This window comes from Numenius arquata, chromosome 7 (genome assembly GCF_964106895.1).
Source record: "Numenius arquata chromosome 7, bNumArq3.hap1.1, whole genome shotgun sequence".
Lineage (NCBI taxonomy): Eukaryota > Metazoa > Chordata > Aves > Charadriiformes > Scolopacidae > Numenius > Numenius arquata.
The window spans coordinates 45,993,267-46,010,706 of NC_133582.1; the positions used below are offsets into that span (position 1 = coordinate 45,993,267).

Genomic DNA, 17,440 nt, shown 5'->3' on the forward strand with positions numbered 1-17,440 from the left:
TACTGTAATGGGGCAAAGTACATAAGAAATTTTAAAAAATAGCTTTTATTTAGGGACTCGGAGGCTGTACTTTCTCACTGAAGACAAAAAATAATCACTGTAATCTTAAACGTGAAGAACTCTGAAACAGTTCTGGCACTAGAGTAACCACTTAACTCTGACATGAGAACACTCCAGTTCATTGACACTTCCTGTACTAGTTAAAACACATGGCCTTTTATGATTTATTTCTCATGCTTCTTAATGCAGCTATATCAACAGTTTTACGCCCATTATTATAGGCAGGATTTCATATTAATACTGGTGCTGCGAAGGCTGATACAGCCACTATTACTTAGTATCTATAAAACTTCTCAGCTCCTACATTTGGGAAATAACATCACAGGAGAAACGACTAAAGAGAAGTTAGGAGAAGACTCTGGATTTTAAAAAGAGCAAAGCTTAAGATAAAATCAGTATCTACTTCAGAATGCAGTTTAGTTAACAGATTGAAATCAAAGGATGCCAGACTATTGTACTGTGATAAAAAACTTGGGCCTGGTTACTAGAACTGAAAACAAGTAGCCAATGGGCATGGAAAGCCTTCCATTCTGAACTGGCTGTTTATGTTGGCCTAAATCAGAACTATTTTCCCTTAGTTTTCCATACTTACTGTTGCAAAATAAGTGTTTTGGCACAACAGTCCTAGATAAAAATTAACATGCAGAAAGTTATACAAACAAACATCAGATGACATCCAGCTCAGATAATGCTTCACAACCCACAGTTTGTCAATATGTAATAACTTGATACAAGCATTGTCCCATTGCACAGAAGAACAGAAAAACAGGAAACACAAGCGATTGAAGCTTGGGGGTAATATATTTATTTTGCCAAACTGTAAGCTAACCCTAGGATTCGCACTTCAAGAAAGGCAAGATCTCATGAACAACTCCTGCAATGTCCTCTTCTGGCCAATTCATGCTTTTAATTTTTACTATCAGATATCCACAGTATGCTTCACTCGGTAAGACAGAGAAAATCCTCCTTCAGAAGCTCACAAGATAGTATGGGGAGATGTACTACATTCTTCAAGGGAGTTTTGTTCTAGTTTTATTTTCCAAAGGAATCCAAACAGAGCTCACTGGCCTACTGCATAGGGTGTCCTACTACAAGGACTAAGTATTCTTCAATTTTCTCCTTGTATGGTCTATTTTCAGTTCAATACAGCGGGATTTCCACTGAGACCATAACATCATCTGTTTATGTATTCTGTCAAGTGTTCCCAAGACCTACTTCAATTGTTTTTCTAAGTGTAGGGCCTCTGCTGTAGGTCCTCAAATAAAGTGCGTGCAATATTGATCAAAGTCCTGCTTGCACTCCATGCAAGACTCAATATATTCCTATTAGATGGATACAAGCAGAGCTTGATCTTTAGCAGGATAAGTAAGCACTGTACAGCAGGAGACAATAGATCTCAGTTGTTCTAAGTGGCTTAGAGTTTTGCCTAGTCTTTGGAGACTCATCTAAAAGTCACTAGGAGGATTAACAACATTTTCCCCCCCCTACTCCTTACAGTTACCCATGGTTATGGAGGCACAGAGTACAATTTTGCTTACCACTTTCACTGCTCACAAACTTAAACCATGAAAAGAAAGTCCATGTGCCTGAAGTCTAAGGCACATTATCGTACTCTGCCAGGTTATCAGTTTCATCCACAAGTTTTAGATGGGTACATTAGCAACCCGCACACAATATTCTAGTTTTCCCTTCTTAATTTTGCAGCTATCCAATTAACATCTGCATTTTAACCTGTGCATGAAAAGGGATTCAAATCAGTCTCAGCGATTGAGGCACTGTCACTCATTCATTGCAGGTCAGATGCTTTCCCCATTTGAGCACCATTCACAACAGCAAAAAAACCCAACAGAACTACTTATTTTATTACAGTCAAGTTCTTCTTACATTGTTGACCACAACTTTGTTTCCATTCAAGCCTATAGGATTTTTGCTTTCACTACTTCAGCCTTTTCAATAGCTTGTTAGTGGATTTTCTTTCATTTTTTGAAGGTTTAATTCAAATTTGTACTCCTGTGCAAATCTTCCCATGCCACACTAATAATTATCTTTCACATCCACTACAGCTGAAATGAGAAATACAGTGGATTTATGACAAAATCTAAGCCAAGCTTATACAGAATTGCATTATCCAGTTCTTTGCCAACATTATCCCTATTTCAGCTTCCTTCTTAGAAAAGCTGAAGATTTAATTTAGACTGGAATTAGGATCCTAGTCTGATTCCGATCCAACATCAGTGAACTTTAAGTTATTTGTAGGCCCTTGGTTTTTTTTAACAAACCCATGCGCCAGAAGTGTGGCACATCAGTGCTTATTAAAATATTTCCAAAGGTGATAGCCTGCTTCATAGATAGGGTGACGGTCACTCTACAGAATGTTCACAGACGTTGGCAGAACTGCAAGGTACTACAGATAATCATCATGGATCTTGGAAACAGAACCCTTCAGTAGGATACCAAACATGGATAAGAGTAATGCAAGCTTTTGTGAGTTTGAGTAAGATAACTAGTTTCTGCTAGGAACACATCAAGAAAGTTTCAAATAATTTCCCTCTCGGTCAAAAAGCTGGTCATCAGGATGACATAGGATCTCTAGACATTCTGGGAGAACCATCACCATTAACCTCACACTGAATTGAATTGCCAATAAGTCTTGTTTTCTTTCTAGCACCACATTAATGTGTTTCAGATAACATTAACCTGTTAATAACTGATTCACTGTTAATACAGAATGGCAAGAAAACCCTGTGTCATTTCCTGAGAAGTACAGTTTGATTTCAAGTATCAACATAGCTTGATTGAACAAAAAAGGAGCACTCATACAATCAAGATCTTAACTCCACAGGCAACTAATCTGTACCCTAAAACATAAGTTCTAGTAAGCATCATAATATAACTGAATTCTACTAGTGTTCAATGACTATTCTAGCTTATGTAGAGCCATATAGTAGACAGTAGAGCTCTCAAAATGCTGAAGTAAAACCGAAGTACTGAGATCTCCGATTAATGAAAAATTCTTAGCCAGGACCAGCTCCAGGATTAGAAAGTCTCTAGAAAGAGTGCACATTCAGAAAACAACCTGGGACAAAGAGACAGACTTTGAAGACAGAGAATCTCTGTTCTCCGACTTTGAGTTAAACTGAATTGTATCTATTGAAGAACTGGTCCATATGTTCAAGAGGTATTTTCCATCTCCAGCTTTTATGATTCATACATAGATTGCAATTTCATTGCTACAGGGTAAATACATTTTAAATTAGACTACATAAAGAAGCTCTAAAGTTTCCATGACAGTTGCAACAAAATGCCTTGTTGTTTCTCATTACAAAGCATAACCCATCTTTATAACCAAATTAGCTTTTCCAGCTATTCTCCCAAACGTAGCTTGCAGATCTATTTTTGTTGATCCACCAATTGTTTCTTTCAGATTTGCATGGTTAATTATCAAACAGAACAATCATAATTTAGATTATTAAAGCAATCCATCAGCCAGCTTTGTTCTCTTTCGTGTGAAAAACAGGAAAAGTGAAAGGTTTTAAGAGAACTTTTTGTCAGGACCTTGTTTGGAAAGCAGATAAACAGTTCTATGTCACCAGTCCTGATTTGACCATCCTCCCTAGACATGCCCCCAACTCAACCCCAGATCTGCCCCTGGCCACAACTCAATGCCAACTGTTTCTCCTCTGAAGGTTACCCTACTGCTCAGGTAATGTTTGCTCTGGAAAATCATCAACCCTTTCATCAATCCACGTCAGCACAGCTGATGGTGGATCCAGCCACAGTCTCTGAGTTGCATTACTTTTCCAGGTTTAAGACTTCAGCAGTATGAAAGATGAGAGGCACAATGGGCAGAGTCCATCTGTTACTTTTAAATAATAGGACAGGGGGCAAAAGTCTCCTAGAAACAAACTTAAACTCTGTTCCCACCTATCTTCTAATCTTTAAAAACATCAGAACACTGAAGAAAGTCGGGGGGGGAGACACCGCAGTATGCATGTAGGCTGCAACTTGTCATACTAATTATCTTTTGCGTCAAATTGATCACATTAACCAGAAAGGATTTTTTTTTTTTTTAAAAGTCTCTATGAACTGTTCATTCCACAAACAATTAGATCTAAAGTAAAAAGAATCATGACGAATCGTTGACAAGTGTTAAAACATCATCTGCTGGCAGCTTCTTTTCCTTTTAAGAAGATGTCATAGCAAAGTCAAAGCCAAGACGTCTACAACAGAAGATATCAAATAATACATTTAATAGAACATGAAGCAAGATGTTAATGTGTAAAAACCTTTGTCGATCTTTGCTATGCATCAACACACACACGAGGGATACTACAGACAGTGCAATGGAAAGACCCCACTGTAAGATTATGTGCTGCTTCAAACAATATTATCTGAAGTTTATCTGACAAGATTCGAACCTTGAGAAGAGTCAGGAATAATGTTACTAGATGCAGCAGGGAGATAGTTTCCTTAAAAGACTCACAGATTTAAAGAGTTCTGAATTCAATCAATCCAATATAGAATTGTGTTAGAATTCAACTGTGTAGCTGTGTGAACAACAAAACCAATTAAGCCTGATAGGGAATGTACACATCTTGCAGCTGATTGACTGTAATTGAATTATTCCTTAAGCTCTGGGGTGAGCTCATCCCTTAACCAGAAAGTGTGCACAGGAGAGAAAGTTTAGCCTCATTCTTGAGAAATCACAGACACCAACAACTGAGGCTTTTGTCCCATTGTTAGGGAATCCTTTCTCCCCCATGAATTGCCTGATGGCTAGTGAAGGGTGATCTCGTGTTTTCTTTGGTGTGGCATTACCAGCCTCTCTCCTCTGCTGTGCTCTTACAATTGACATAGAAGCTTCATATCCCCCGAAAGGTTCAAGAATGTTGCATTCTTCCCTTTCTTCACCAAACTCAGTCAAAATAGGCCAAGTTATAGGGAGCAGTCAGCATTCACAGACAGAATATCGATAAGCTTCATCCACTAAGAAAAACAGGCAAAAGAGTTATGGGAGGAACATTCCAGGAAGTTCTCAAATTGACTCTCTGCAGTTTTGAAGTGGGGTTTCTGAAAGAGGTAGGGCAGCTTTCAGTGACAACACAAGATGTGACACAGGGAAAATTTTTACTTCAGTGGTTTAAAATTAGTACAACCCTATTGGTTTCAGTCTTTTTAAATCTTATAAAGTTCTCCTTCCAAAAAAGTAGTTCCGAGTGACAAAATAAGTGCAGCTGACATGCTTTTTGGAAATGTTTCATGTCTATGGAAGTCATCACAAATGCTGTTACTTCCCCTCACCCCCAACACACACGCTTTTCCAGGCACTCTTGAGCACACTAAGCAGACACTTCGCATGATACACTCATTTGGTATTTGTCATCAAAAATAATTACATAACAAGTGAATCGAGTAAAAATGTTGCTTGTCTAGGAAAAAAAAATCCCATTATGGCAACTATTTAGAAACATCATTTTGAAAAAAGCTTTTTTTTCCCCCCCGCATGCTGATTTTAAGATTAGTCAGATGGAATCTTCTGAACCTCAACTTGGAAGTGCAACAAAATATCAGTGGTATCTCTGAGTAATGGGAAAGGAAACCCATTATATTTTCCTCTCATACTTGTAGAGGAGAAAAACACAATACTGCATCTTAGAAGAGTCCTCTTATGTTTCCATAACCATTACACCTAAAGTTTCAGGTTTATATACCATAACCAGGAGAAGTTTAACATAATTAGCTTACCAAGGTCCTATCATAATTTCCACAATGCATGAACTCTCCAGACTTTCAAGTACTGTAATACTAGACTTACATCATTGTTATTTAACGGGAACTAATGCCCAAATCCTGTATTTGGTGAGGGATATAAACCCAACCCACATAGTGGTCTAGAGGGACCAGCTATAGAGGGACCAACTATAGACTGCAGAGGACAGTTAACCTGCATTTTGTCATTTACACTAACCCATAAGCATGAGCCTTGCTTTTAAATATAAGTTGTAGTGCCTTTCTAAAGATACACAACTGCTAACATAGCAGGATGAAAACTACTGATGCTATCAGATACAAAGTGTTTCTCCACAGGCAGTAAGAGAAAGAATGGGGTTAGACCTTATCTACTGCTATTGCTTCCCTCTAGGTACAGGGTCTCATGCTACTTGCAGCTTACAAAGCATCTTTACGTTCAATTCAGTAGGCTGCTTGGTAATTTGCCGACACAACAGGTAGCATACTTGGATAAGCAACCTTTGAATAACACTATTTACATTTACTCGTATTCTGCCACTGACCCGAAGAAATTAGTTTTTAGTTTCCTTATTTTGCTTAAAAACACCTTAGATGTTCAAAGCTAAGTTTATGTTGTTCTTTGCTTGGCAAAAGATACAACAGCTCCCGAGTCTCATTTGGCTATCTTCATACAATAAAAATAAATGCATAGGTACAGCAAGACGTGTAAGTTATTTGAGCAGCCAATCCACTGTGCCACGCTTTCTTGTTACTTCCATAGCAGTCACAGACATTAACAGGTCTCCTCTGCCCTTGCCAATGACCTTGGTGAAGTTGGTTTGTCAGCACAGGCTATAGATTCCCATCAGTCTAAGAGATAGATGCCAGGTTCCATCTTCCCTTATGCTGGCTTGCCAAAAGCATCATGGTATAAACAGGGGCCCACAGATTTTACTGAGGAGGTCAAGCTTTGGAGTGAAACAGAACCTTTAACACTGGGTTTCTAGTTGACTGGAAGAAACCAACAACCTCTAGCAGAAGAAATGAGCAAGTGCTACAAGAGGCAAGACACACAGGAAAAACAATGTCTATTAGTCAGGGCTCTACTTGACCGAGCTACTTACTACTACATGGGTCAGTCTTTACTAATAGCAGACAAAATCCCACAAACCTATGATGTGCATAACAGCATACACTATGGATTTAATAAGAGCAGCAAACTTGACCACAGATATCTAATTTTTCCAATCCTTTGGTGAACTTAGAAGTATAGTAATTCTTTTATACATCATACCTTGCAGTGAGTATTTAATTAGCCAAACTTGCTTCTGCAAGGCACTGCCTCCACCTTAAATTCCAGTTTAACTAATTTTCTAAGGTAAGCCTAACAGAGGCTTGTTGAAATTCACTGAGTCCATCTGACATGTCAAAAAAAACCCTTCAAGAATTCAGGTTTTTTCATTCCATATTTGATTTTATTCCTTGTGCTTATCCAAACATGATTTTAAAACAAATGAAACTAGGATCAAAGTGCAGTAAGAACCAAGTTCAAATGTTGTAAATCTATGATAAGGTATGGTGTAGAGGTATGTATAGTTCTGAAAAGATGTATTATGGAAAGGACGTATTTAGAGATTTTATACTCAATTTATTGCAAAACTGACAAATTTCCCTCATTAACTTCGATTAAGCCCACTGACTTTTGTTACAGTTTTTTGGTTATATGCCAAGTGCCAGGAGGCAGTAACATATTTCCGGCTTGGGTTGTCTGGTCTGCTTTTGGAAAGTTGCCAGATCTCATTTGACCTTTATAATAAGGTTTAACCCTAGTAGTTGGACTAAGTCACTCTCATTTAGATGAGCAGACTGGTGCAGCTCAAACCTAGGTCAACAGCGAAGGAATGTTGTTGCCATTTGACAGCTGTTCAGTGGCTTCTGGGAAAATTGTTGGTGCTCTCAGTACACTTTCTAGTGGACAGGCACTTAACCTAAAGTTTACTGCCACAGTTTGCAGTTCTCAGCAGAAAAGCAAAAGGCTGAGTCAACAGGGAGACAGTGACTTTCTCAAAACTGACTTTTTTCCAAGTCAGACTTGAGACACTGAATGGAAAAACAACAAAAGATTCAAAACAGCTGCATACAGGAATAGTTATAGTATTTAGAACTAGGTATCTTCCGCCAGTTTACAGGAAAAGTCACTTCACAGGAATGGACCTTCTAATCCATTGCTAACAAGTGCTCCAATAACCTTTGTGTTCAGGTAACATGCCAGATCCCATAAAGGAAACTCACCATTACCCATCTCCCTGCTCTAACAAGTGATGAATTCCACCCACAGGTCCCTGTTATTTGGGATACAAGTAGTCTGCAACAATCCCAACTATTACCAGCAGCCATACCTGGAATGGCTTCTTTAAACAAATCCTCTTCTTTTGTACTGAATGGTTGATCACAAGGTTCATTTTTACCTCATGCACTTTGAAAGAGACTACAGAACTGACAACTATGTATAATTATCTGCTTATCAACGCATTACTGCTCCAACATCTATACAGGAAGAATACAAGGGCAAAAACAAGGCAAGGAGGAAGCAGGAACACACACACACACAATGGGGAGAAAGAAAGAGCTAAGTTACATATACTGAAATCTCTGACCTGGAATTCTATAAAACAGCTGGCACAGTAAAGCTGGAATATCACCCTTCCCAGCTTCTGTCTTCTTGAATGGTATTTGCCTTGTCTCAATCATGAAGAAGCTGTATTATAAACTATCACATGGGTGGTGGAAGAGTTGGCCTATTTAAAATTTAGATCCTACACTGAATATTTATCAACAACCACTGTCTGTTCCGATTCCTCCAGGAAAACTACTAACCACTAGGTACTAAAATATAGTACTTATCTCCATGTTTAAAGAGCAGGATATTGAAGAAAAAACACATTCTGACTTAACAACAGACAAAGCTTTGACTATCTGCAAGAAAGCAAGAAGATTGTGTTGCCAATGCCAGAAATCAGAGCAATAATTCTGTGACAAAGCAGTAGTGGAGCCAGACAAAGGAACATTATGGAAGTTTAGCTGAGAGTCCTCCTGTCCCGCAGCCCATTGGACACCGTTTCACCTTCTGCATTTTTACTTCATTAGCCCCTAAGCTAATGTCTTGCTAATAGATATGTGGATGGGAAAGATGCCGAAATGTTCTATATTATTTTTAATGGCATTTAAGACACCAATTATTCTGCAGGCTCATTTAGCACCTAATACTAGAGATGCCTTCATATATTTCTAGAAAGCAATATAATCTAAGCATCTCTAAAGATACTCCTGCTAACAACCCTTGTGCAAGAGACTTGGAATATTGTCACAAAGATACCAGCCAACAGTGGGGATCAAATGACTTGTCAGACTTGACCAGCTTCCTAGTGTGCCCACAAGCAAGAGGAAACAGTCTGTCTCAGTCATTCAGAGTGAAGGTATCGCTGTCTTCTGCTTGCATATAAAGTGGACTTATTTGTGAGATCCATTTTGGTGCTACGCACTTTTTGCCTCTCATCAACAGTAGGGACATAAGCAAGTTAAGATGATTGTCATCCCATTCTTCTTTGTTTGAGGACACTTTACCTATGGTTTCTTTCAACCTGAACCTTAAGCTCTCATCTGAAATACTCCATTTCTTCTGTTTTTCTAAGGAACACAATAAATTTTTATTTTTCTTCATTTTTACACCTGCTTTGGCTACACCACCCCAGGAGTTCCTAGCACTTCGTTCTCAAGTCATTACTAATAATAAGTGAATCATTAGTGTTAAAACTGCTTCTAGGGACAGCTGAGCTGCAATACCGAGTGCCTTGTGTCCCACTCTGCCTATGTACCTACGATTCCTAATAGGAGACAGACTGTCCCACACATAGATAGGCATCACTATAAGACACACTGTCTTGGCTGCCATCCCACTCAGCAAAAGCAGCATCATGTTAGAAATCAGCTGTATCATCATGCCTGATAAAGTGCCACTTCCTCCCTCATTTTCATCAGCAGTAAGAGCCAGTTGCACTTCAGGAAGCACACACAGTTTTCAGAGTGCCACAGAAGGACTAAGTTCACTGCAGAGCTTCTCACAAAATTGCTGCAGACTTCTTCACACATCAAGTGATGCCACTAACCAAGAACATAGCATAGGCAGCATAGGCAATTTCAGCTCATTAGCATCAGTTTGTATCTTCTCCTTGATTTCATCCCTCAAGTGATGTTAGTGCATCTGAAGACAGTAAGGTCCAACAGCTCCATGGATACCAGTTCAGAAGCTGAGGTTTAGTTTGGCTTCCCTACCCACCCCCCAATTCGTTAATTAAATATATTAATTCCTTGGCCCCAAAAAAGACCAACCTTTTAGACTATTGGCTCCTTATTCTGACATTGAGAAAGTGGAGTGCTTGAAAAAAGCTAGCTTGAAGCAGGCAGTAATGCCTCTTTCCCAGGGCAGTCAGAAGGAACCTCTTAATCGAGTTTTAAAGACACCTCCCCTAAAACAAGACACTTTCCTAGGCTCAAGGGGTAGGGGAAAAAAAAAAAAAAAAAAAAAAAAATCAACATTCTCTGAACAGCTTCACATCAAAAAACCTGAACACACAAATTCCACATGTCCACGAGAGCAATGTATTAATAAGAGCTTATTAAAAACTTTCCCCAGATAGCATATTTGATATAGATAAACATGCTTCAGCTTCTCCAATACAAAAATATAAGAATGTCTGGGTAGCACAAAGCAAAATAAGTCAGTGAAAAATGTTTTATTTTCAGTGACTCATTGACCCCACCTGCAGAACCCTTTCAACTCTCTCACCCAATGGACCTTCAAACTTCACAGAGATAGAGGAAACGAAAAAAGAAAACTTAGGGGAGGGAAGGAGGAAATCAATTTAACTTTTAACATTTCTTAGATGCATCAAAGGTCTCAGCCATGTAGTTCTATTAGGTTTCTGTGTGGATTCTTGTAATATGTATGTGAAAAAGCCTTCATTGGGTTCACTGCATGAGACTGAAGAAAATGCAGACAATATGAATTTGAACTTTAATCTTTTTCTTTCCTGGAAAGCCATCTTCAAAAAATGTTTAAATAAACTATATATAGATGCTGGCAAGTCGTAAGGCTGAATACAAATCCCTGATCCAATACAAATACTTTGCCACTCAGCTTGTGAGAATGCACAGCAGTATTCAGGTCTCCCAAACTGAACCATAGCATGGCTATGCATCCTCACAGTTGGTACTGGTATTTGTAATATCCGTGAGGCAAGTTCATAAGCTTATTAAACCCAAAACACAAGACAAAAGCTTACACTAGACAAGGATGAAAAAGAAAAGAGTGCAAAGGAAGATGAGATTAAAATGTGCGGGGTACAACATAGGTGGAGGGAAATTACCACAGGCATGCATTAATACACTTCAACAATTTTTTTCCTGCAGATGCTGGATGGTCTTGACATACCTTCAAACAACATTCCTGATAGTTAATCCCTCAACTCTGCTAGTGATTTGACAGAGTTGTAACACTACAAACAATCTTTATTATGTACTTATCTTCTCCTCCCTCCTCAAAAAGGCAATCAAGTGTGTAAAGTGCATTTCATATTATTTGTTAGGATGATATCCTCCTGACTTAGGAATGCATCTCCCACTAACGGGCAACTGCAGACACACAGAGAAGAACAGTCATTGCTGTTTCAGCCTTGTACTTATTAGTGGTAACTTTTTCTTGCTCACTATCTGATCTGCTACAAAGGGGCAAGCAATAACCACTAGAAAGAATTAACCTCCTGCCTACATATTCTTCATTTTTGCCCCTTCCCACAGTGAAAATTCAATGTTCAAAAAGTGAAAGAAAAAGAAATCATGGAAACCTTAGCAAGCAAGAACCCCAAACTTTTATATGGAGGAGGCACAAGACTCTTACAATACTTTATGAAAGTAGAACTATTAAGGCTGGAAGGATGGTGAAATAGGCAGCTAACAGCCCATGAAGCATTTAGCCACCTTCTTTCCCACCCTAATTTGAATACAGATGAAATTCATAGTTTCTTTACTTTTATTTTTTTGAAGCCAAATTTCAGCTTATTGGAACTTTCCTCTTTCAGTGTATACATGTCCTTCATAAACAGGACAAATCCAGCACATCAGATGAAGGATCTGCTCATCAGGATAACAAAGTTTTTCATAGTGTCAAAGAGTGGGTGTTTGTTGTTTTGGGGTTGGGTTTGTGTGGTTTTGGGGGTTGTGGTATTTGGTTTTGTTGGGTTGGGGTTTCTTTGGTTTTTGTGTTTGTTTGTGGGGGTTTTTTTGGTTTTTTTTAGAGGAAGTAAAGGTAGAAAGAGGTCAGAAAGAAGCAAAAGTAGAGGTTGGGGGAAAACAATGTTAATACAATCAATACTGATCAAACATTTGAGGAGTTTTTAAAGAGGAAGCTGTTCAGTTGAAATACATTGTTCTTTGATTACAAAGCAAGCTGTGGCCTTGTCTACCATCAAAAAAGTCTTTTGGTTTTGATAATGTAACAGAAACCCTGAATAACGTTCAAATTATTTTAAAAAATCATTAACAATAATATTGCTTACTGGCTATCACTGGACAGCTTCCCAGCATCAGTCTGGGTTTATAACAACTTTTCCTTGAAAGTTTTGGCCATCATAATCACTTCACAACCCAGTTGTTTTATGTAGCACAAAAAAATGCAGGTGGGAAGAAGAGGGCAGCATGGGAGGGTATGACTTCACACCAAAGAGCATCAAATACACTTCTAGCTTAAGTGACAAGATGCAAAGGGTAGGGGGATCCAGACACAGTAACCATCCCTGACAACCCACTGAGAGGCACCACTGCATTAGAGAAGTCACAGCTGTACAAGACTCTCCACGAGCAGCAAATGCATCTAACCGTTTGCCACAGGATATCCTGCAACAACCTCAGAGATCAGGATGACCTAGTCGGGCTAATGCAGGCAGATAACACTCTCAGATCCCCCTCCAGATTCATTTTAAAAGAAAGAGTGTGTCAACCTGATCATCATATCCTTTTTGACAAGGGCATATTACCTGATGGGGTTGTGAACTGGACCATCTGCTGTAGGAAGGAGCACCAGAAGTCTTGTTGGCTGTAGTTCTCTGCAAAATAAAAGATAGAGATGTCAAATATTCACCAACACCTCGGTTATACACAGTCAGCTTCACCAATCTCAACCATGTAAACTCCCATAGCAAAAAAATCCCAAACAAAACTTATAAGTTTATAACAAAACTTATAAGTTTAAAATGCTTATAAGGATCTAAAGGGTGGGTTGAAGGAGGAGGGAGCCAGACTCTTTTCAGTGGTTGCCAGTGAGAGGACGAGGGGCAACGGGCACAAGTTGGAACATAGGAGGTTCCACTCAAATATGAGAAAAAACTTCTTCACAGTGAGGGTGACAGAGCACTGGAAGAGGCTGCCCAGGGAGGGTGTGGAGTCCCCTTCTTTGGAGATTTTCAAGACCCGCCTGGATGCAGTCCTGAGTAACATGCTCTAACGTGCTCTGGGCAATCCTGCTTCAGCAGGGGAGTTGGACTAGATGATCTCTATCGTCCCTTCCAACTCTAAAAATTCAGTGAAATTCAGTGAAAACCCTGATACAGGGTTTGATAAATATGATACAGCAGCATTAAAATCACAGACATGAAAGTTTGCTGAATTTGCTACCAATGTTCAGCCTTGGACCTCAATTTCAGTTTTCACCTCAACTTCTGCTTGTCACATAGATTGCAAATTCAAATGCTGAGGCCTAATCTAAACTGAGGCTCCAAAGCACTACCTTTCAGTCAGGTAATTTACTCAGATTAAGAAAACGTGCTCTAAATTCAAATTTATGTCAGAAAGTCATCATTAAAGCAGTTCATCTGCCTGTTCTGAGAAGATAGATCTGTGTTTTTCCCTAACTCATAGTGTTTTCATTCTATGTTTCGTACTAGTTTTATAGAAGCTGTTCTTAACTCCTAGAAAACAAAGCAAAATTTTTCTTTAGGAATCACTTCACCTTACTCAAAAATGAAACCTGGATATTTTTTAATAGGTAATAAAAGAGATTAGTTATTTACCAACTTCTTTTTGCAGAAAAAAAATACAGCCTTCATGATTTATCCCCATACTTCTTTCACCCACTTCCCTATATTTGTTTTCTGAAGCACTAAGAAAAAAAGACCATGCCAGGGACTTTCATATCCATATCATGTGTCACATACAGACCTCATAATCAAATCACCTTTGATATTGCAGAGGAATCAATGCAATATGGTGTCTAATAGAACACCAACAATTATTTTAATACACATTATCCCCAGTTTCAAAATTATTTTATACCATGAACTCCTACGCCATTTACTCCTAGTTTAGGCTAGAGCCTAGCATAACACAGAGCTCCTCCAAATCCATCCTTCATTTATGTAAATTTGGTGCTTCTAAAAAAACCCCAGAACACCACACACCACAGTCGGTAACCAACATTTGGTTACTTACAAGTATATCACTGCAATATTGGGTAAGCTCAGGTATGAGAGAAATCTTGTGACGGCAAGGCTACCTGTATCAAGAAGATCAGGTAGATTTGAGTTGCCTGCTCACGTGTCCCAAATTCAAACAAGCTTTCCAGACATGAGATACTAATTTATCAGTACATTATGTCAGCAGCAGGATGTTAATAGGGGGACAGATTCTTATTTGAACCACATGGACATAAATTATACTAAAAATATGCAAGTAAGACAATCCCTGTGAGATTTATACCACAATGTAGTATACTCTTTGTAAGTATGAAAATAAATAGCTTACGGCTTTTAACACCCAAGGATATAGTACATTTCTATGCCAATTATAACCACTAGGGCTTATACATCATTACATATTCTAAAGCTGGCATGTCATTCGCACTAATGAGAAACAGCCACTGCTGTAATTGTGCTTTTGTGTTAGTCTACCAAAAAGCAGTTATTTTACAAATTAAATTATTAGCATTACTATATAGCGTATTTCGCTTCTACTGGACACCCTTAGAAGGATTGGCATTTTTTAATAAACAGATAGACCATGTAAGAGAATAACACTGTCTTTTGATAGAAGCTTCAGAAAAGACAAACTGCACACAATGCTAATTTCAGCTTTCTAAATTAATATATACAATGTACGTCTGCCTTTAGTATTGTCCAATATAAACTGCATATTCCTCCTATCTAAACACAAATACCAGCTTTTGGTTTCATTACTTACTCCAACACCTGTTGCCTCTAGCAGCTAGATTTCCTCTATAGCAATCACTCTTTTGAACTCTTCCACCTGAGTTTCAAGGACAACCCAAAAAAAAAAGAGATCCCACAGAGGAATAGTACCACAACATTACAGAAAAAAGAGAGCCCTTTCCAAGCCAGGCAGCCAGCAGACAAATACCTCTAAAGAAAAACGCAGAAGATAATTTTTTGTCTAACTTTACAAACAAGAAAGGACCAGAGTCTCAGAAGTATTTAGAGGCTGACCTTTATCTTCCAACTTAATAAAGAGATAGGCACTTTAAGAAAAAAAAAAATAACGTAAAAATAGTAGTATAAAAGGTCTAATATCAGCATTTATTACCCCTATCCTCCCAGGCTTTTTTTTCCCCTCCATTCATAGATTAATAAGTAGGATCACATGCACGTTTCAAGGCTTACACTTCTTACACACAGAAGCATTTATACCAAATCATTTAGATTAGATTCTCAAAGATGTGGGGAATGCTTCCATCTGCGCTTCTTTCCATGTTCTAAAGGGCAACAGGAAAAAAACCTGAAGACCAGGCCCCATTCCCTGCTTGTCTTGGCAATTAAAATATTTGAGGCCAACAACTTAAAAAAAACCACAGAGGAATGAACTCCAGACGCACACGCACTCTCTCTCCTATTTCACTGCAATCAGTAGAAATTGGACAACCACCTACCTCTATGCGTATGACCCTCCACACCTAGCAGCCGAGATCACAAGCTAGACCACGCTCTCTGCTGGATGAACAGCTTTTACATGCAACTGGCGCCAAAACGATGTTGCATTTTCACCAGGTATTTTACCAGTGAAAACGCAGGCTCCATTTAGCCCCTTAAGCCACATCCCTTTCTTCAGTTAAAATCACCTTCCTTGTCACTCTTCCTTTTGAGAAAGAAGGAGCACATACAGAAAACACTTAAGGACTCTCCCTCTAGCACAACTAGCACTTTAGCACAAGCCCTGGGCATAAACTCCTCTAGTCTTGTAGAGCTCCCTAAGAGCATCATTTGAAACATCTAAATCAAGCAGCTCTCAACTTTTCTAAAGCCTCCAGTAAGCCCCCCCACTCTTAGCTAATTTTCTATCTAGCCCTTCTACCTTCCCAGCTTATTTCTGCTCCCTACAAGCAGTCTCTCAGCCATATGTAGGTACAAAAACCCCTCCCCAACTATTAAAAACTAATTAGGACTGACCATTCTAATTACCTGCTTGCCCAAGCTGTTCCTTATGTCCTTGCCCCTCCTCCACATTCCCCCCACCTGTGAAGAGGTTAAACTCACACAGCTGCAGACGAATGAACTTCTGCTGAAAACTTCGAAAAGATATAACAATTTTCACAGCAGACTGTACTTCTGAAGGCAATAAAATCTGCCAACTGGACACGTTGGTTTAGGTATCTGAGATGGAAGCTATGAAAAAAACAAAGAGAAAGAGGAAAGCTGGTGGCCTGCACACCGCTGCTCAGACAAGAGTATGAGAGGAGAAAATCTGATGTAGGTACAGGTGAAACGTATCTCCAAGCACGTGGCCGGACCCAGGCCTGAACGTGAGGAACGTGAATGTGAGGAATGCTGATGAAACATCAGGCTGCCTCCGAATCCCAGTGAGAGCAGGAAAAAGTACTTTTCATAACAATATAGTGGCACAGATAAAAGAAGAGCAGTGTATGTGCAAAGCTTCTGGTTTATACGCGGTTTGCAGGAAAACTTTTCTCAGAAGATTCCTGCACAGCATGAAGCCAGAAAAAAACTTCTAGGAGAATACATGGAAGTCTGAGTATGGCTCAACAAGGGAGCTCATGAAAAGATATGTTACTATTTCATTCTTGGGCTAAGGCTACTAGTGACTGTATACAATACAAGCCAAGATGATAAACAGTCCAAAAATAATTTCTCATTCAGTTAAGGAGAGCTTCAATGTAAGGCCACACTTCAAAATTAGGAAAGAAAAGCAGAGAACAGAGAAAGAGTTACAAGTGTCATTATTCTGACAATAGTTCTAAAAGCAAAAAAGAGTATTTATTCTGATAACAAAGTCAGAGTTTATAACTTGTTCTACAGCCAAATACACTTACAAAACCTTCTTACGGACATGGCAATTTATCCCATTAGCTTGGAAAAGTATCTTAAGATGGGATGAATTACTGTCTGGAAATACCTGTCTCCTTCCATCCGCTCACTGGAGAGAGAGGCTAAGCAGCCAGTTGAATTGAGACATCTAACTTTGGATGGCTAATGTTAGGTGAAATTAAATCTACCCATGCTCCCTGTTCTCCTTCCTACCAAGGGACCTAGGCAATTTGTCCTCTTCTAGGGTTTAAAGGGTTATTATGGTA

At 38.9% G+C, this 17,440-nt stretch overlaps 1 protein-coding gene across 2 annotated transcripts in view; it reads right to left on the bottom strand.

Annotated features, from left to right (window-relative positions):
- The window catches only part of RBMS3 (RNA binding motif single stranded interacting protein 3), a 723,251-nt gene that overhangs the window by 602,419 nt on the left and 103,392 nt on the right, over positions 1-17,440 (bottom strand). For both annotated transcript variants that reach the window (XM_074151184.1, XM_074151185.1), the window contains exon 2: positions 12,882-12,950. In XM_074151184.1, the coding sequence (XP_074007285.1) occupies positions 12,882-12,950 (69 nt within the window). The remainder of the gene's footprint in view (positions 1-12,881; positions 12,951-17,440) is intronic.